We start from the raw sequence: 22119 nt of genomic DNA, 5'->3' as shown, positions 1-22119 counted from the left end.
ACTCCATTTTGCCACATCTATCTCCTTGCAGACTTCCCATATATATGCTCATCCACACTCTTCTCAGTAACCACTATAAAGTGCTCATCCCAAAATATTTCTAGCACTGATCACAACAGTGGTCTTAAGGTCCATAGTCATAAGCCTCCTACCTCTAGCGACCCTTGCTGGAAAACATAGTTTACTGTCTCATTAGTCTAAGCCATGCATCCTTATGTGCCTAGCTTGCTATTCACACCCCAATATACACCCAGCATAATTACTTGAGAGGAGTGCGAGAAAGTTCTCATTTCATTTTTCACAATTCTCATATGATTCTTGATCCAATATACCCTGACAGACAAAGCATAAGCCATTTTATTCCCCTCTTTTAAAGAGCCAAAATAACTGGGATCCAGATTCAGAAACTCAGAGGGAAGGAAACAGTTTTTTCTTTGTAAGAAAGTTTTTGGCCCCTGAAAGCACTATACCAAATCATCTTTGAAAGAAATTACAATGCTGACACAGACTGTTCCAGGGTAATTAGTGCTGCTTATATACACCCACCAAATTTTATTTTAATAAATACTCTGTGTACAGTAGCTCTGAATAATACATTTATTTCACTGACAGAACAAAGAACATCATGCATGTGAACATGACTACACATTAGTTTTTCCAACCGATTCCTGTTAAGCTTTAAATTTCTGAACAATTTATAGGGAGAAAGGCAGAATAGCCCACATTTACACATAGAAGCTAACGTGCATTTTGTAAACATTCTGAAACAAAGATAATTATGGGATGCATCATTTACCTTGCCTTCCTGCAAATAACATTTATGTAATTTAGAAAGCGATGGAAACCAAGCCTTTTTGAACACACTTTGTAAAACGTTCAAAAAAGCCATTATGGCATATAAAGGGTTAGTGCTCAAAACTAATTGGGATTTTTTTTTTTTCCCCCAGCAAATTTGGAAATGAACTGAAGCTGCTCCCTGGTGTGAAAGCTGAATCCAGCAGCCACCTGCAGGATCAGCGACCAGTGCTGCCAGATGCTACAAAGCCTTTGATTTCCAGTAGCGATTTCAGACACATTTAACTCATGTGACATGAACTAACTGCAATAGCATATTCAATCACTTCCCCCCCCACACCTTTAAAAAAAAATACAAACTCTGGCTTTTCTGCTTTCTATATATGAAACAGCTGCAGCAGATAGACTCATTCAGACTCACAGCTTGGGCCCTGGTTTTCTTAATGACTTCCATGATGGCATCCATGTTGAGGTAGCTTTTGCTGGTGGGAGCTGGGCCAACACAGACAGCTTCGTCCGCCATTTTCACATGAACCTGAAGAGGCAATATTCTGCATTAACAGATGCTCCCAGCAAAAATAATTACCATCACCCTGAAATATGCACACAAATCTGATTGTTTCAAAGATAATTTACATACTATAACCACTCTAAAACACACACTGAAGTTACCAACATTGACATACAAGAACTCACACAATAACATTAAACCTCATTTCATTTAACTCTGAGCTTAAGTCACTGTCAAAATGTTTTATTATTCCAATATATTATTTTGAATTTGATTAAATAAAATCACGACAAATACAATTTCAGCTTCCTATACTGATCATCTATATGTAAATTCAGACTAAAAACTACTTTGTTACATGTAACCAGGGTAGTCTAATATCTTAATACTTAATAACAAACATTCATGACCAGTTCTAAGCAGGCTCCCCAGGAAGTTGGGGATAATTAGAGTGAATTGAATGAAGGGATGCAGTGAGTGTCCCTGCACAGCATCAGGTCAGCACCATGCACAAATTAAAGCCTATGACTAAAGAGTTCAATATCACTACACATGAACTAGAAAAGCTTGAGAATTATTTAAGCAGGCTCATGTTTGATTCCTAATCCATTGTATCCTCATTTATATGCATTTGCCAAACACTTTTTAGTCAAATCTGAACTACACAAAAGGGACAAACACTTTCAACATTTTACCAGGAGTAACAAAATAGCTAGGTTTCAAGTTAGAAGTCAGATATGAATTTAGAAGTCTGCTCTTACAACTCATATGCATGCTTACCTTGAACAAAAAGTTACAGAAGTTTAATTAGATTGGTCTTCAACATGTTTTCAGAGTTCAGAATACTTTTCATTTAAGATACAGACCCAAGAAACAAAACAGGTTTTCCTCATTCTGCTCTCCTTTTGTAAGCTCCCTTTCAGTATGTATTTAAGAAAGCGTGCAATTGCTTAAACTGTGTAAGATTGTATAAACAAATCTTTCTGACATACAGCTAATACAGAGTTTGACATTTCTAATGCTTACCAATTTAGAAGTTATTTTTACGAAGTATTTTAATATCTTCAGCATTCAAAACTGAGAATACATTGTTTAAAAAGGGTGTTTTAAAAAAATAAGTATTCACATATGTGAAATTTCAAGTATTTTTTAAGAACATGGAATTTTGTTCTTTGTGAAAAGGAATTTTATTTGCAAGTAACACGAAGGCCGTCAAGTATGATAATCTAAGGTTAGATGTAATGTACTCCACATATACTATTCGGTCATTCAGAAGAAACAAGGCCAGAAAAAAAATCACCTAGAAACAGTGACAAGCAGTAGTCAAACAATATTTTGAATAATACAATGAGAAACAAATATTCAGGTAAGTGTAACAGACATGTATAACAAGCACAGAAGTCATTAAGTATTTTATTTTTTTCTTCATTTTTACCGACATTTTTCTGAACTTTGCAAACGTTAATCGTATCACCAGGGAGGAACATTAACTTGCCACCTAATTCCAAGTTTCTTTCTGAGGCCAACTCTTAAATAGCTTCTGAATTTTCTGTATACTGGAGTATATGGGAGTTCACATAACCTCCTGCAATCACCACACCTTTCACATTTGAATTACGGCTTCTGTAAAGTCCTAACAGTTATTTTACCGCTACAGCATTAGGCTCACATTAAAAAAAAAGCAAAACCAAAAAGAAATAAGCACTAGCACAGACAATCATGCAGCATGATTGTAATGCTTTTTAGTAGCTACACCTCAGCAACTTAAGTCAGTAATCTATTTTGATCAAATGCTATCAAGATTAGCCTGTCTGTCATCCTTCCTGGAGCACTAAGTACAAGAAACAGCATGGCCCTTAGATACCTTTATCTGCATGATCAATTTATATGCTTAAAGTTGTTGTTCTGAATTCCAACATGGTGGTTTACATATCTAAACAAAGTTATTCAAGCTCAAACATAGTTAAGCATGTACATTTTACAAAACCAAAAGCTTCCTTATCAAAAATAGCTAACTTAATATAGGTTATCTAATTTTTGGTATCAAGAGAAAAATGCCACACACTTCTCACACTGAGACCCCAACAGTCCTACTAGTACCAGAAGTAGCCATAAAAGATACTGCAAAACCACTGATTTTATACACATAAGCAGTCTTGTGCACTTCCCCCCACCACCACCATTTTCTCCACCCTTGTGAAACGTTTCATTGTTAACTTCAACTCTTTGGAGTTTTAATTCTTCTCTTCCCACAGTCCCCTGTATTCTGGAAAATCCATTTCTCCTTGTTTGCCTTACTGCAAGTTTAGTGCCTTCTCTAGTTCAAGTGCCAGTTCAGCCTCACATACATCCTAATACACCACACATGGATACTACAAAACAGCAAAACAATAGCCATATGATATTTATGTTACCTGATACACTGACACAGAGCACCAAGTAAATCCCTCAAGGACAAGAAAGAGGTCTCCATTCCTTCTCACTACTTCAAAATTTCCAGATTTTCAGGTTCCAGTGACAGCTCTTCAATGTACAGATCCTCCTCATACCTATTTTTATAAATTATTAAACTGGTCCACATATAATCTGGAAATAGAGATCTGTTTCTTCTTAGTAATTCATGATGGCAATCTCCCTCTCTAAGCATTTAGTTTCTTTCACAATGCACTTTAGTTCGTTAAGAATACTTCAAATACCATAACATACAGAATTTCAGTACAGTATATAGAAACATGATTACATTAACCATAGTTAGTAGCAAGTATTATAACAAAAGCCATCATTTGAATCTTCATGACAGCTGATGCTTTCAGCTTACTACTAAGTGGCACATAATTCACACAACAATTCACTAAACTTTTTCTTCTGCAGAAACTGACTTATAATGCAGTATTTCTAGACAGTTCAAAGAATTCAGCAACTCCCTTTCCTCAAGCACTACAAGTTTCAAATAGGCTTATTTTCAAACTCAAGGGTTGCTTAAGTGCTTGACTTAAATAACACAATCATAAGTATTCAAAACTTGTCCCTAACATACTACAGTTAAAACTTCAGAAGTGTAATTTCTCCCTTTTCTGTTTTAGTTTACAGAACTGTCAACAAAACAAAGAGGCAAGTCCCAGGAGGCTCCTGAATAAATGCAATTCCTTCATAAATATTAGAATTGACCCTGCAATCTCAAGCATGAATGGATAACAACAAAGCCTGGAAGAGTAGACAAACCTTAAAGTGTTTAATGGTTTATACTACAAGTTTTAATCATATTGGGCTACCTGTGCCTGAAAAGATACATTTCAAGCAGCTACAAGGACCTGTTATGTTAACAGAATACAAACTACCAGAAATTGTGAAAAGACAGACTTTATTTTTGTAAAAGCAGTTTAATTTCCATAGAAGTTGTATATTAAGTAGTATACTTTGTAAGGGCTAATAATATTGCAGCAACCACAGAAATAAGAGATTCACCAAAACCTACTGAATCATCATTTTACAGGACCACCACCGAATTCAAAAGCTACAGACAAAATTCAGTCAACCAAATTCCTGTATAGGTTTTGTTACACCTTTGCAAATCCAAACCCAAATCAGTCACAAACCACCCCATCACAGCCGCCTCAGCTCTGCATCTATGACAAATAAGCGACTAATAATACTCTGGATTTAACAAGGAGTCCAAGCAGAAGAACGCTAGAATAAATACTCTTAGATAGTGTAACCACTTTTGAATTAAGGTACAAACAGACACAATTTGAAGTATAACAATTATTTTATTGTACAATTCTTCATGACCACACACAAATAGAAAAACTAGCTCAAGTCCAACATGCTTCTTTCTTCAGAAGTGAACTGGACAAAAACAGCCACCTGTTTCCAAAGCTAGGTTAGGTCCAGAAGCCACCTTAATTTAGGTACCTTCGTGGCAAGGTACCTAAACCAGTAAATCCTGCCAGATCTTTACACAGGAACAGATTTGTGTTTCTTCACCATATTTTGAGCAAATAGGCACATGAAGTGAGGAGTCCATCAGGGCTGATTAGCCAGCCATTTTGGGCCTGGACTGGTTCCAAGCACCACTCCAGGCTACAGCAGCTCCTGGGGTGCAGAGTGCAATAAGGGGCAATAACAGCAGCAGCAATTGGTTTTGGAGATCCTTCTTCTATACTACGTTTCAGTATGTCAGAAGGATTTATAAACCAGGTTTGGTATCACATCCCAGAACAGAAACATGTCCATAACCCAAAATTTTGCATATAAGCACCACAAAAATAATCACCATCTGCTTTGCAGGAGACAACCCGATTTAGAAGGACTGCACTGAATCAAAGCTACTAAGTACCCAAATTACCTGGATTATGTTAGCTCTCCTCTACCCTAGAGAGTGGCACATGTACTCATTTGACAGCAGCATGGTCTCTTGCCCAGCCATGCTCTGAATTATCCCCTTAATCAAACCTGTATCCTAAATAATAATAATTTTGAGATATCAAAATGAATAGTTTCCTACCCGAAATGGACATTGTACTCCTAGAGATGTTCTGTTTAACACAGTAGAATCAAGGTAACCTTCTCTGAGAGTCATTCAGCTGCTGCAGATTGTTAGGTAAAACCTGTATTATAAACAAGTCACATTTACATATGTACGTCCATCAGCACTTAAACACAGAGGTTTTCTTGATATGGAAACAGAATGTATGAAAAATTATTTTAAGGCAAAAAACTAAAACACTTCTTTTCAGTGCATATGCCATCTATAAAACAGTCAAAGACACTAAGGTAATTTACAGATCCCTAGCATTATAATTATTCGGCAACTCCAGAGTTTATTACCTTCTTATGGATCTGATTCAAGACAGAAGTACTTTTGTCCCCAATTTGATTTATAGTGATTCTCATCAACTAATTCCAAAAAAAGCAAAGGCTGACTTTGTCATGAGAGCCAACAGAGGAACAAAAAAACAAACCCACACAAAACATCTACATGGGTTTCCTAACAGACTGCTTAATATCACCTGCATAGTTTCCACAGATGATTTTATATATTTCAGCAGTTTCTGATGTTTATCATGTGACAGATGCCATTTACTTCAGTGTAAATGCCTAATTAACACATACACACACACCCCCACTCACTCCCCCCACTCCTCCATCTCCAAGGAGGTAAGTGTCTGGGATTCCCCAGTGTCCCAGTTTTTCAGAGCAGGTCACCCTACACATCCTCAGGTCTCAACACAAGTTGATATTCATGCAGCAGCGACAGTTATAGTGAGTTGCAAGACACTTTTCTCCCAAAATTCTTCTGTACTGTTTCAGAATTTGTATAGAGAGAAACTGTTATATCCACACATACAGTGTTAATCAAATCTAAGCAGAAATCAAAACACCCTCAGTGAAGAGAACACTTCTGTTTGGTACACTAGATAAGATCTAGAGCATTGTTTAGACAAAGAAATCTAATCAAACAAGTAATTCTCCTTTTATAGCTCAAATCAATATTACACATTGGAACAACATCCGTTGGTGTAAGTGGATTCACTTAATTGGCCCAAACTGCATAATACCGCTCAGCAAGACAAATCACAATTAGCTCAACCCATAAAATAGGGCTAATGAGTAAACCCTTTGTAAGGTAGCAAAAAAAAAAAAACAACCACCTCCAATCTTGCCAGCACCACTGCCAAAAGAGACAAAACAGAACAAAAAGCTTGTGGCATTGAACAGTCTTGAATTAAAGAAAAATCAAATGGATGCAAAAAAAGGCTCAAGTCTACTGCTTTGCCAAAAACACATCTTTCATCTGACCTAAGTGTCTTTAGCAGCTTCACGCTAAAATACACGCACCAATAATACAATAAATCTGTGTACATAGTGAGTGTGCAGTATTCAAACAGCCTTTAAAGTGCTATCTGCAAAGAAATACTGCCACACAATTGAAGCATTTAACCCTAAAATGAAATAATGGAAACATTTCTAAAGCGCATAAGAAGCAGAACTGGGAAGGCCATAAATAGCATAACTATACTATATTTTCCACATTTATTTTTACTCAGCATTTCAAAAAAATCTAAATAAAAATTTATGCAAAAAAACAAGTCAATCTACACAGTCAGCATAAGTAGATTTCTCCGCAAGCTTACTTTAAAACTTCTATTTTTTTAAGTTGATGGCCCACAAATAGTTACATGAGGACTAAGGTAAGACTATTCTACAGTGGCCTTTAAACATTTGGTTTGGTGAAGGGTATTTACTTACAGTCCTCTCCAAGTCTACAATGACTCTCAAAACAGCCCGTCCATTAGCATCTGCAGGGTTAGATCCTGGGTTAGCAGATACCAGCCAAGAAAAAAAAAAAAATTAGCACCCCTTCCTTTACTCCCCATCTTGTCCTTCAGTTTGCTAACTCATCAAAACTCGAAGACAGAAACAGCCTCACTAACTAGTGGCCACAAAAATCCACATATCTCAACTAAAATTAACATGGAAGGATCCAGCTTGAACTGAACTGTACTGAAAAGAAGAGAAACACCAACACAGGCAAGGAAGACTGCGTTTCTAACCACGGCTAAGGGAATGCACTTTTCAACCCATACAAAGATTTTCATCTGTTCACATTCCCACTTATAAAACATGAATTTATTTTTGTAACCTTAAAAAAAGTAATCTCAAAATTCTCTCTCCTATGAACAAAAGCTCTGGAACCTTGTTGGCTGCTGAAAAGACACACATTTTTACTTGACAGAGACCCTCATCAACAGGGAAGGACTCTCCATTGTATCTAGAGGCCTGATCTGCTAAGGCTGTCATGCAGTGATACACTGAAACTGAGTTCTGTTTCCTGGGCCAAGCAAGGAATGCCTCCAGGGTCCTGAAGACATTACAGATAGGAATTTACAGAATGGTTTTGGCTCCTAAAGCGTTTTCTTATACGCTTATTATTTGGCAGATAACTTCCCAGTGAAGCACCTTCTAGAATACTGATAGGAAAGAAGGCTCCTCCATCAGAATTTTATTGCAAGTGCTTACTGTGTTTTATTCTCCAAAATAGTAAAGACCAGAAACTAGTAACTTAGTGCCTGATACAAACTCAAGACCACAGATCTGGCTAAACTTCAGTTCCTGAAGTAGCTGAATGTTGGGAAGACCATATAATTAGGTTGACTGAAATAAAGTCATGGGGTTTTTTGGCCAGCCACTGAAAACAGAAGGTATGATATTTGTCTCTTTTGGATCTTTTCTAGGAAAGCTTTCACTACAGGTTTCTATTCAGAACAATTCAATTGTTCTTAAAACAAGACTTCTTTAGCCTATCATGTCTATCTGCAGATAACCAACAAGTACAAATAAAAGGTTGCTTAACTTCAAGTTCAAGCAGCTTTTCTTTTTGAGAAGAAAACCTGCTTAAAGCTCTAGAAAACAGAAAAAAACACGCTAGTCTGTCACAGTTAATAGCCAATAAGACTAATTCGTTTGCTATTGAAAATTCAACAGAATTAAATGACTGGTTTGTATCACAGCCTTCAAAGTGTTTTAGACAGCATCAACCAGGAACAATCAATCTTTCTTTAGTAGAATAACTGAAAAAATAGAAGTGGAAAAAGGTAGATCAATAGTTATCTCGTTTACTAATCTACCTTTGGATGAACTGCAGAATTAACAGAGGCAGAGGAATCAGGAGGGAAAAACCACAATGTCCCATTCTTCAACTCCAACTCGTGTCAATAGCAAAACACTTCTCACAATCTTGAGGGAAAAGCATTCCCTTTATCTCCTTCCAGTCATGGGGCACCTACCAAGTTTCTTCACCTAAGTGAAGATAAGAGGCAGCACAGCCACTCAAAACAACCTTTGCTGATTTAGGGGGTGCTATGAAGAAACAGACTGCAAGCTAGCAACTGCACTCATATCTGCAGGCTACTTTGGAGTACATTAGAGCAAGTCTCCAGGAGAAATGTGAGAATTTTACTTCAGACCATACGCTAACAACTTGGGAAGATATTTAATAAATCTGTTTATCAAAGCAAGAGTCTCCATCTGTTCCAAGAGTCAAGCAATTAATATTTAGAGCAGTCTACTATACTCTGTGTGGATGCTAGTTTCATCCTTGCCATGTATGATTGAGCTTTAAGTGTTTTAGAAAAAGAATTAACTTTGTGATGTTGAAATAGTAGTGACCTACAATGTTTTTAGTAGCCTCTCTGCATTTCAAACACATCTGTATCCACATCAACATTTCCCTAATGGAATCTCAGCTTTCTAAGAGCATTTGCAAAGCAATAGGACAGATCTTTCTCATGCTGTTTCTTTTTCCCCCCGCCTCTCCCAAAAACAAGCTCACCATGGAATGCATTTGATGCATGTTTTCTTTGTTTTGTTTTCTAAATGGAGAAGACATGTGGGAGATGGGAAAACTAGTAGTTAGGCAGGTCTAGAAAACAGTATCACATGGCAGCAAGAGTAGCAACTACAGAACTTCATACAGAAGAGGTTTAGCTCTTAATTGAGCTAGATATCCCAGAAGGACAAATAGTATTCAGAAAAAAGAACTTAAAACTCTGCCACAGTACAAAGCTACACATAGTATGTGCTGGTAGCACACTCATATGTAGAATTTTCAGCTTAATTAAGAGTTCCTCTTTCAAATGGCCAACACAGCACACAACCATTCTGATGAGGTTCCCATCTAATCTCCAAATCTGCCTGCCTACATATGGATGGACTGCAGAAATTGCTTCCAGCATCCAAAGACGGTAGCAAAGTCAAGGATCCCTGAAACCAGTTCCATAGTTGAGAGAACAGCCCACAGCAAGGTGAATTCACAGCTACCTGGCATTTCAACTACACAACAGTACTTAAAAGAAAGCTGAGACGGGAAGTATGGACATCAGCTCAAGGCAACATATTCTGGAGCAGTAGCTGGAGAACTAACACTACAAAAAAAAAAATCAGAACTGCAATTTACTGTAAGGTCTGTATCTTAAGTTCTTCGTAATGTGGACTAACTTCTGGTCCAAAACAAACCACATATTGAGTCACGAATGAAGTTTCACAATAAGCCTCACTTTATGCAAATACAGGTTGCCACTCAAAGGATGATCCCACCCCTAACTTGCCTCCACATTCAGCTCTAGCAATTACAATGCTGCTGAGACAGATCAATGAGCTGAACAGACCCAGTGGAAAAGTAATCTAAGGGGAGGGGAAATTAACCTTCTGTCAGATCAGCAAGCTAAACCACCTCCCAGCCACATGATCTCTGGATCCACCAAAGTGAATGAATAAGAAGGGACAGGGGAGCACCAACAGTCATTTCAGAGATATTTTACACAGAGAAATTTAGACATAATACGAAACCTGATCTAAAACAGCAAATAATTCATAGAAGTAAATTCCCCAAAAAAAAAGTTTGTGGGTGAACGCAGAACACCTCAAGGATGAGAAACTTTCAGTGCAGGTTTTCCAAAACACAGGAAATTTTCCTTATGCCAACGCTATATATATATGTATCACAGAAAACATATATGTGAACACACACCCTCCCTTAACCACTTTTGGGTACCCAGTGAGTGAGGTTTTTCCACTAAGGATAAGTACTAAAGCAGTACCTATAATAAACCACAAAAATTCAGTCATGAAACCTCAAAGTTACCATCATACCCAGCATAAGATTATGTTTAAGAGGAATTTTTAATACTTACAAACACCTTATTAAATATTCACTTTATTACGTAACTTTCACAAAAAGTAGACCATTTTTCCTTGAAAATCCCACTAATGTGCATACTCAAGATTTCTTTAAAACTATGCTTTGTTAGTTCTTGCTAAGTTTTCTACCTCCCAGATGATTTCCTATGATACACACTTTTCCATCTGAAGGTAACTCAAGGACAGCAAGCAGAAGCTTAGTGTCTACTGTATCCCATTAATCTTACAACAATATTATTTCAGCACATCAAGCAGATTTAGTCTAAAAACAATGCATGTATTGAGAAAACAGGCCTTGATGTAAAAAAAGAGCATGCTTCACAGGCCACTACAAAGTTGCCCCCACCAAAAGTTTAAGCATAGTCTTGTAGCACAAGAACAAAACTACAGCAAAGCATCAGGTCTTCTCCCACACCTACCTCACACCCTTCTATAACAAGCTATATCACTTCTGGGATTCTCTTTTTGAGGGGCTAGTATTTAAGAAGCATAAAGTCAAATGCTCCTGATCTTCACCTTTGAAGACTAAATAAAAACTAGAAAATATAGGAAGTATCACAATCAGACTTGCTCAATTACATTATCACAAGTATTTATGGTCTATACATAAAATTTCTAATAAATACATATTTAGATCTTAAATATAGTGCACCTAGTCAATGTTAAATATATTTAGTGTGGTAAAGAGATAGTTGCATTCTATATAGGCAACACCCGCACAACACTGAAGGAAAGAAACAACTTCTTTCTGTAAGGTGACAACTGTTTCAACTTTTAAAAAAGGTACAAATTCTGCATTCCTCAAAATATGGGTGATATTCACAGATTTACTAAATTAGCTCAATCTTATGTATAGCTTCTTAAGACATTGGAGTAAAGTTCTACATAAATAAATACCTGTTTTCAAAAAGCTTGGAATTAAAAAAGTCTTTTAAAGTTGCATGGAATCTACATAAGACAGCAGCACACACACTCACACAACAGTTCATTCCAAATCCTCTTTCCTGTTAGCATTTAGGTTCGGCTTTTTTCCCCCCTCCAACCTGCTAAATAAAGTCGTATTTCCTGCTGACAGCAAATGATTGGTTTACCTATAACTCCAGGGGGTTTAACTATCCATCCTTTAAGAAGCTTTGACAGTTTAACCTGCTGAGCTCACAGCACCCAAGGGAGGGTCTTACTTGCAGTTTTACTTCTGTTGCTGCTGACCACTAATACTGACTCCACAGATAATGGATTTCAGTAACAACCTCCTACAGGTTAACACTTTGGCTACTAGCCATGATACTGCTTTAATTAAGTTAATACACGAAGGTTACACTTTGGTAGAAAGTTTTCTTAAATTTGGCAGTGCTTACAACAGCAGGAAAAGTGCACACGCTCACCTGTCCAGTAGCTCTGAGATAAGTTTGCCTACAGATATAATTCAGTTGGTTTATGGGTTTATGCAACTTTAAGTGAGCTCAGTTCATTAGATCCATGTCATCTAAACATTGATTTTTCCAGCATAACTGATAATTTCATGATGGATATGAAATGGATGCCTCTAACCGTGCCAGGCACAGAATGTCTCTAACTGGCTTATAAACAGTTCATGTACTACAGTTCAGGGGTGTTGGGTTTGGTTTTTTTCTCTGCAAGGTTTGGAGCATCCAGATGGTAGAAGAGATCAGTATTTCTATTTCCTTGAAGCTAAAGTTGCTAACACTAAAAATAAATTTTATATTTTAACAAGCAATTATGTAAAAGTTTAAAGATGTTTTTAAAATCTTGTTGAAAGTGTGAAATAATTTGTATTTACGAAAGTAAACATTTGACAAAATATAGAAAGCGCAGACTGGAGGCGCATGTTTAAATGCATTTTTCAGACTAAGTATTTACTCATTCTTTTTCAACAGAGCACTGAAAAGCACATATTCCCTTCAAAAAGAGAGGGGGGAAAGAGGTTCTTTGTTAAAAACCTGGCATTATCTTTACCTGCAAAAACATCTATTTAATAGATTACACTTTAGTTTTTCCTAAAGTATACAACCTGACAGACACTCTACAGAGTAATAATGAAGCAGCATGGGAGCCATTTAATGTATTTCTTGATTAACTCATTGCCTGTCCAGTTCTCATACAGACATGTGCTCACATGTCATAATCGTCATAACTCCCATCATCCCTACAGTTAACACACAAGCTCCTTGATTAGTGCACAACTCCCAGACGAGCCATTGCTAATGCTAAATAATTCCCTTCAGCCTCCTGCGACTATACCACAGGCTCTCCAATTAAATATAATGTCTCTGATGAGCCATATTAATATGGACAAATTCCTGCCAGGGATTCTAGCCCACTCACTTTCACCAAAGCAGCAACTGAAATAAAAAGAGGAAAGCTGTGTACATAAAAATTAGCCAAAATAATAGTTTTGCCATGAGGCTTTAATTATAAAACTTCGCTGTCACAGGTATGTTATTCTTACGGAGATGGCTGGGAGACTGGCATATTAATACAAGTTTACTGATAAATGACAATGAGTAAATCACCATTTTAGTAATTGAAAAGCAAGCACATAAAATAGATAGCTTTTCAATCTGTTAATTACAATTAGCAATATCTAATCACATGTGATAAAATTAACTACAGAAACAGATCACTTGCTGTCAGTATGGCAATTACATTCAGCTGGTCCTGTGCATTAAGCATCATCTGAAACACTGGCATAGCTGTAGACACCTACACGAAAGTTTTTTTCAGGTTATAAAAATATTTCAGTCATGACCCATGCATAAAATTTTCAAAACTTGCACCAAGAAACTACCCTGCTTCTTAAAACCCTGCTGCAGCATCACAGATTATATTGCAATGTCTGTATATTTTAAGATATTTACGTATGTACCAAGCAACATTAAAATATTTAAAGAATATAAAGGAGCCAGCCATGGGTCAAATATATAGAAGCCAAATTATGGTCATTTCCCCCCTTCAAAATGGGAGGAGTGACCGGAAAACCCAACCTTTTCAGTGTACAGTAGGATTCCTTAATATCATTTAACTAAAAATTGCTGCTATTAGCTGGAAATTCACTACTCTGATTTTTTCAAAATCATAAAGAGTTCCTAGTCCTTACAGCAGAGTCTGATGTCCTTAACCCTAGTGTTGACCCTCTCACTAGAAGAGATATCAACAAAGGACATGTAAATAGACTGTTGCAGAAGTATCCTTTAGGAGTTTTAAATATTGCTTGCAACTGCACAAATTGTAAGATATTCAAATAACCCCCATGAAATTTTGATAAGCTCTTCCCCAAGGTCCTTGCACCTTCATCCTTACACTAATGCACTTCATCTTCATTTACCTGATCATTAGTTTCCAGTTTGTTCAGCTGGAAACCAACACACACTAATTACTTTGACATCACAAAGTCCTATCTGTCTTCACCACCTCCCCAGACAGCAGGAAGAAATTATCAAGGGTAGGCATGATAATATCCTGATAAATGATGATTCACATCACCTCACTGTCAATCATCCAGAAGTGCTCACGCAAGATACCACTCAATCTCATTAGTGAATCCTAGGGCTAAGAGTACAATACACACCAGGAGTCATATTTCAAACAGCAGGCCACCTGGGTAAGACGCAGCTCTCAGATTTTCATGAATTTTGTCGGCTTTTTGTTTTAACACAGTAAATGTCAAATATTCATATATTTTACCATGTGTTTATAGGCTGGCAGAAAAGGACATGCTGCAAGCGAGGCAATTCATCTTGAGGGCTGAAGCGTGGGGGGGAATATATAGTTTTTCTGGAGGATAAGTTTCATTAATTTAAGAAAATTAATAAACCCATCAGAAGTTTCGAAGTTCAGTTTCATGATTTAAGTATCTTTCCTGCTGAAACAATATAAATGCATTCAGACCTCCAAAAGAAGTACTGCTATCTTTGAAACTCATCAACAGAAGCAAAGTTTGCTTTTTCTGTGACAGAAAACAGGTATTCATAAAAGCAACATTCATGCTTTGGTAAATAGCCAGGGGATGTGGGGGGCATGGAATATTGGTCAAGAAGTAAAATAAAAACTTAGTAAGAGCTGCTTTCTCAGAAAAGATCACCTCTTTTCCCAACTTCCAAATTACTATGATCATCCCTCCAGCTCTCTCCACCCAATTACACACATAAAGCAGCCTCCAGCAGATAAGTGCCATTGCTACTTAGTGCAGAACCTAGGAGTTCTTTAGGGAACCACACTCACTACCATCTCCTAGGTTTGTTACACACTCGATCTTCTTGCCCAAGGTAGATCATTCACCATTGGTAAACCTGCACAATGATGCACCATACATTGAACAATATGATCAATCACTGATAGAACAGATGAGAAAAAAAACAAGACTGAAAGAATATGTGGAAAAAGTGAGGGAATTCCACACAACCATGTGTGGTTCTCCTAGTCACTGCCAGGGAAAAGAAAAAACAGTCAAAACTGAGGACCAAAACTTGAGAGCACAATGGAAACAGATACAGAGCAGACAGCAAAAGAAGAAAGCACACTACCACTCCACCACGTTTTCCTGGCTGAAGACACTTTAAACACTCAATGCAAGTCAGAGCAGCACAGCACTCTCTTGCAAGTATGGATGGGTCCGCTACAGGCATGCTGGTGCAGCATCCAGCCACTGCCTGCCCACACGACTGAGCCCAAACTTGGCAGGAACTCTCACACACACTTTCTGCACCTCCACTGCCCCAGACTCTTTGAAATATGAGCATAGGCCCACAATGAAACCCTTGTCCCATTTCAAAGTACTCTCCTGTGGGGTTACACAGGACAGGCAGCAACTTACAGGCTCCTGTTCAGATAATGGTAACATTTTCCAAGGAGAAACTCAGAGGACATGTTCTAAAATACAAGTAAATGCAAATATAAGAAATGCAAAGCTCCATGAAAAATCCTGGATGAAGTCATTTATGTGTGGCTGCACTATACAACTGACATACACTACCCAAAACCTACCTTTCGGAGCAGCTGTGGATCACTAATGAAGCTCAAAAGCCAAGAGCTATTCACAAGCTTCCCATCAAAATACCTACCCTAACAAAAGCCAGTTTCTAGTCTACACATGCACACAGTATTCTCACTCCCAAGTCTGTGACCAACACCCTTCACCTCTTTGGCATAATTTACATTAAGCTTGGCTTATCAAATTTACCTTACCAACCTTATCTTACTTAGTATGATAGGTTAAGTGATTCTACAACAATTTGGCTCAGAAAGGTTAAACACCACATGCTTGGACGACAGAACTCAAAGCATTTTTCCCCCTCAAGAACCAAAAAGTCTGAAAATAAAACAAACTATCATCTCTAGCACATCAAGCAGAGCAAAATTATGAGCAAAAACAGAGAACTTTTTTTTTTTCCACTGAATGCAACCTCAGTGCTTTCCTTCCTAGATTCAGAGAAGGGCTGCTAGGAGGGAACAAACAACTAAAATTGCTGGTTTAGTTTACAGAAGTGGAGCACTTCAGACAGAAAGGAAGCAAACAACTCAGACCAAAAAATATCACTCCAAACAAGCTTCAAAGTTACAAATTTTAAAAGTGTTATTCAATGATTCACATCGATGCATGTTAAGTTTTCATTTTAACTTAAGAACAAACAGCTGCCTTCATCCCAGACTTACTGCACCTCTAATTTCTTAAAGAGCATATAATCTGACTATTTGCACCTTGAGAAGGCCACTTGGCTTAACCACTTTAAGTCATACAATTCAAATTTCTTCTGCAGAAAGAATATTGGCGCAGAGAATACATAGGCATGCATGCCTGTAAAGTGAATTTACAGTGACAGTGAACATGTTAGCTCTACTCCCAGAAATCTGAGGGCAGAAAATTGTGATACTGATTGTATGCTTTAGTTCAGATGATGGAAATATATGACATTCTAGCAGTTGAAGACTTCCTTACAAAGGCATACGTTCAAATCAAAAACTTTGTTTAAATTTCTTTGTTAGGGATATGACAATTGCCTTACAAAAAGAAAATCTTTTAACACAGCAGTGTCACTTCTTGAATCTCATGAGCCTAATTTAATAAATTAGCTTCCAGAACTAATTCACACAGAAGAAACACACACACATTTTTGTTAGCTAAGTTGGAAAATTCTCTGCAGAGAGAGCACAGAGACAAACTTTACTATTCAGCAAACAGCGATTTGGACACATTAAGACATAAAAACTACATCTTTCTTGTAAGTTACTGAAGTTAACTTGCAGTAGAATTACAGTATTTCCTGTACAGGAAAAGAAAAAAGTAAATGGGAAACAGCTGTCAAAAAGTGTCATTACTGCAGAGTTCACAGCTTACAAGTTTATCTGTCAGTCCTGAGCTCCACAGACACTGAACAAGAAGCACATGACAAAACTTCAGGCTCAATTTAACCCATATTCAAGGCTAATTCTAAAAATTCTTCTAAACATTCAGCAACAAGATGAGAAATACAGTTACAGTTGAAGTATAATTTGTAATCGCAAGAAAAATAAAATCAAATTTACTATTAAAATCCAAGTTATTACAAAAAAAAATCATTCATACAGCTAAAAATCTACCCCACATTATACTCATGACTTTGTATTTACAGATGACAGTGACATATTTAAGGTAGCTACAGACCCTCTACATACTCTTGTATAAAACAAAAGCTAAAAGATATGAAAGAACATTATCATTAAAATGACATAATACAATAGCAAAATCCATATCAGTACTATGATCTTGAAAAATCAGCGCTTTGAATTCAGCATTTTATTACTGAATAAAGAATCACCAGCTGCTGAATTTATTGAATATTACATACAGCACTAAAAAATGGCTTCTCAAACCAAAAGTACAAGAGATGTTCTGGAAAATTTTGCTATGCTTAACAAGGTAAACACCACAAGCAAATACATAACAGTTCAAAGTTTCAATGAGTCTTAGAGTTATGAGCAACAAAAGCAGTACCTTGCTGAAAGTGTAAGGGAAGAAACAAAGGGACAGCTATGGTTTCTCAAGTCCCAGCAGCAGGTCACTGTGGCATCAGTGGGGCTGCCCAAGCCCAACCATTCTGCATTTCATTCTCCTTTACAAAAAGGAAGGTTCAGGACACTGGGGTCTGGCCTTATCAGGAGACAGTGCTCAAAGGCAACTCCCTCAACCACTATCCCTTCCCTCCCACATACACAAGGTTTTCAGCCACTAAAAACATACAAGCAAGCAGTACTAAGCCATCCACATTCAAAGGCATTTGGGATCCTTTCTTACAGCATAAGCGAGCAGCCTAGTAAGACACCAAGCCTTCATTGCACCAGGCCTGTCAGGTCCTAATGCTAGAGGAACTTCACAGTATTTAAAACTTTTTATCACAGCTTTTTTTTCTCCCTCTTTTTAAGCTGAAGACTGGATTCCTGTTAGGCTCCAACACATTCAAAGTACCAGCTGCTCACCTCCACAGAGCACAAACCAAGCAATACAACCACCTTTGTTACCTTTGTTATGTTCAGGGAAAAAAAACAAACAAACAAAAAAAAACCACACCACAAAACAGCAGGGAGATGCAGCCCCCAGCAGCCACCCCACACAGTACACTTGTTCTGTTAGCAAAAATAAGGCAAACACGAGTCAGGCTCAGCAAATTAACTTTTTCCTGGGTTCAGAAGCATTTCTAGGAGATTGGCAGTTCCAATACCAAACCAGCAGTAGTATCCAGAAGAGTTAGTAAGAACAACAGTTGTGCATGCTGGAACAAAACCATCATTCAAAAGTTGATCTGAAGAGCTTTCAGACAGCTAAAGCATCATATGCAAAACTGAAAAATGTTAAGCACAAGATCAGCAAAATTACATAGGAAAGGGTCATAAATATGAGCTTTTACTTAACTTTCTGGACATTATTCTTCCAATTTTACATTCAACTTTTATTGACATTGAGAGACAGCTGGAGACTTACACATACTCTCATTATTACCTGTTTTTTACCTTCTCAGAATCGCATAAGTATTTTGGTAACTGTACATGCCAAGCAAAATCCCCACTGAAAAAAAGCTTCATCAAATCCAAAACTGATAGTTCAGCCACGGGTGACAAGCAATTTAAAGAAAAAATACCACAGGTAAAAGATACAGGTCGTAACAAGCATTCAAGTTATCCCTGAAGAGGCCTTCCTTTTCTCATCAAATATGATGTCATAAACAGTGAAAGAGACAGCTTCTTTCTTTCACATTGCATAGCCAAAGACTATTGACCAATTATGTGTATTTGCCCATTTGACAACGTAATACAAATTAGTCTGTTTTGCTTTTACTTGCATAAAATCAGTTATCCCTACACCCTGTGAGTTTTTAGAAAAAAAAAATAAAAGTGAACAATAATTGAGGTTGTTTTCACTCACTCTGTAGTTTAGGTAGGTTGACTACCTCACACATTCAGCTACTAAGATACTACAGGACACCAGTAAAAGCCCTGGTAAAGCCAAGGTAGTTCACATCCCCTGCTCTTTTTTTATCCTTGGAGCTGGTCATATCAAGATGGCTACCAGACTAGCCAGACATCGTTTGCTACAATAAACTCACACTGATTACTCTCAAGTCATATTCTCATACTTCATATAACAAGACATCACTTCCCAAAAAATTCACATTGTATTTTTCTAATTATTTCTCTATAGTACTCTGGATCAAAGAAACAGTTACCCCACTCCAGTCATCAGGAACCTCCCACAATAATGACATTTCTAAGATGAGAGAGCACAGTCCTACAGTGAAATCAGCTCATTCCCTCAATTCAGATGCATCCCATCTATCCCACAGTGTCTTCTACAACCAATTCACTTACATAATACTCACCACAGAATCACAGAATGTTAGTGGTTGGAAAGGACCTCAAAAGATCATCTAGTCCAACCCCCCTGCCAGAGGCAGGACCACCTAGAGTAGGTCACACAGGAACACGTCCAGGCAGGTTTTGAATATCTCCAGAGAAGGAGACTCCACAACCTCTCTGGGCAGCCTGTTCCAGTGCTCTGTCACCTCACAGTGAAAACGTTTTTGCTTATGTTAACGTGGAACCTCCTATGCTCCAGCTTGCACTTGTTGCACCTTTTCCTGCCATTGGACATCACCAAAAAGAGCCCGGCTCCATCCTCTTGACACTCATCCTTTATGTATTTATAAACATTAATGAGGTCACTTGTCAGTCTCCTCCAAGCTAAAGAGACCCAGCTCCCTCAGCTTTTCATCATAAGGGAGATGTTCCACCCCCTTAATCACCTTTGTGGCTCTGTGCTGGACTCTTTCAAGCAGTTCCCTGTCCTTCTTGAACTGAGGGGCCCAGAACTGGACACACTATTCCAGCTGCAGTCTCATCAGGGCAGAGTAGAGGAGGAAGAGAACCTCTCTTGACCTACTGACCACACCCCTTCTAATACACCCCAGGATGTACTGGAACATGGGGTTGTTCTTTCCCAGATGCAAGACTCTACACTTGCCCTTGTTGTAGTTCATTAAATTTCTACCCACCCAGCTCTCCAGCCTGTCCAGATCTCGCTGAATGGCAGCACAGCCTTCTGGTGTGTCAGCCACTCCTCCCAGTTTTGTGTCATCAGCAAACCTGCTGACAGCACACTCTGTTCCCTCATCCAGGTCATCGGTGAATTGACCAGTATTGGTCCCAGTACTGACCCCAAGGGACTCCACTGCACACAGGCCTCCAATAGACTCTGTCCCCTTGACCACAACTCTCTGACTTCTTTCCTTCAACCAATTCACACCTCACCTCACTACCCAATCATCCAGACCCACACTTCCTCAGTTTAGCTGTGAGGATGCTGTGGGAGACTGTGTCAAATGCTTTACTGAAATCAACATAAATCACACCCACTGCACTACCATCATCTATCCACCTGGTTATGTCTTCATAAAACGCTATCAGGTTGGTCAAACATGACCTCCCCTTGGTAAAGCTGTGGTGATGCTCCTAATGACCCTCTTATCCTTGATATGCCTAGAGACAGTGCCAAGGATAAGTTGTTTCATCACCTTTCCAGGGATGGGGGTGAAGCTGACTGGTCTGCAGTTACTCAGGTCCTCTTTCTTGCCCTTTTTGAAGACTGGAGTGACATTGGCTTTCCTCCAGTCCTCAGGCACCTCTCCTGTTCTCCACGACTTACCAAAGATGATGGAGAGTGGTCTAGCAATGGCTTCCACCAGCTCCCTCAGCACCTGCAGGTGCATCCCATCAGGGCCTATGGATTTATGTATGTCCAGTTTGCTTAATTGATCCCTAACCCAGTCCTCATCAACCAAGGCAAACTCCTCCTTTATCCTGACTTCCTCTGGGGCCTCAGGGGTTTGGGGCTCCTGAGGACAGTCTCCAGCAGTATAGACAGGGGCAAAGAAGGCATTCAGTAGCTCCGCCTTCTTTGTATCCTCTGTCACCAGGGCACCTGCCACATTCAACTGTGGGCCTACACCAGATCTTTCCCTACTGTGAACAGGGCTACACTTCATCTGGCACTGAAACTAGGCTCACGGACCTAAGAGGTCTAGGAGTGTACTTTTCCAATAAAGGCCAAAGCAAAGTAGGTACTACGTATCTCAGGCTTTTCCATACCATTATCAGATACCTTGCCCAATGAGACCGCATTTTCCTTTTCCTTCGTTGCTGACGTACAGAAGCTTCCTGTTGCCCCTTCACATCTTTCAGTATTTAGTCAACAGATACAGCCAATCCCAACAGAACTTTGGCTTGCTTAATTATGCCCCTGCACACTTTCTCCTGGGTAACCCCTCCCTGCCTTCACCTGCTGTTTACTCGCTTTCCGCATTTCAACTTTGCTCAAGCTCCCTGTACAGCCCAGGCAGGCTTCTGCCACACTTTCTCAGCCTTCTCCATGTCAGAACAGACAGCTCATGTTCTTGGAGAAGACTATCCCTGAGTATCAACCAGCTCTTCTGGTGACTTCCAAAGCAGTCTCCCATCAGATCCTGGCAGCCAAATCCTTGCACCAGCCAAAAACCTCCTCTCCTGAAGTCCAGGGTTGCAATTCTGCCTGCTCCTCTTGGGAACACAAACCTCAACACTTCAGAACG

The 22119-nt window shown here is 38.5% G+C and overlaps 1 protein-coding gene across 1 annotated transcript in view; it reads right to left on the bottom strand.

Annotated features, from left to right (window-relative positions):
• PCCA (propionyl-CoA carboxylase subunit alpha) overlaps positions 1-22119 on the bottom strand; it is a 300632-nt gene that overhangs the window by 252497 nt on the left and 26016 nt on the right. The window contains exon 5 of the mRNA XM_086481594.1: positions 1217-1330. Within this exon, the coding sequence (XP_086337720.1) occupies positions 1217-1330 (114 nt within the window). The remainder of the gene's footprint in view (positions 1-1216; positions 1331-22119) is intronic.

Source organism: Leptosomus discolor, chromosome 1, assembly GCF_034619465.1.
Source record: "Leptosomus discolor isolate bLepDis1 chromosome 1, bLepDis1.hap2, whole genome shotgun sequence".
NCBI classification, from domain to species: domain Eukaryota; kingdom Metazoa; phylum Chordata; class Aves; order Leptosomiformes; family Leptosomidae; genus Leptosomus; species Leptosomus discolor.
Note: the sequence above shows the minus strand (reverse complement) of the source record. Positions and strands in the feature narration are given on the sequence as shown.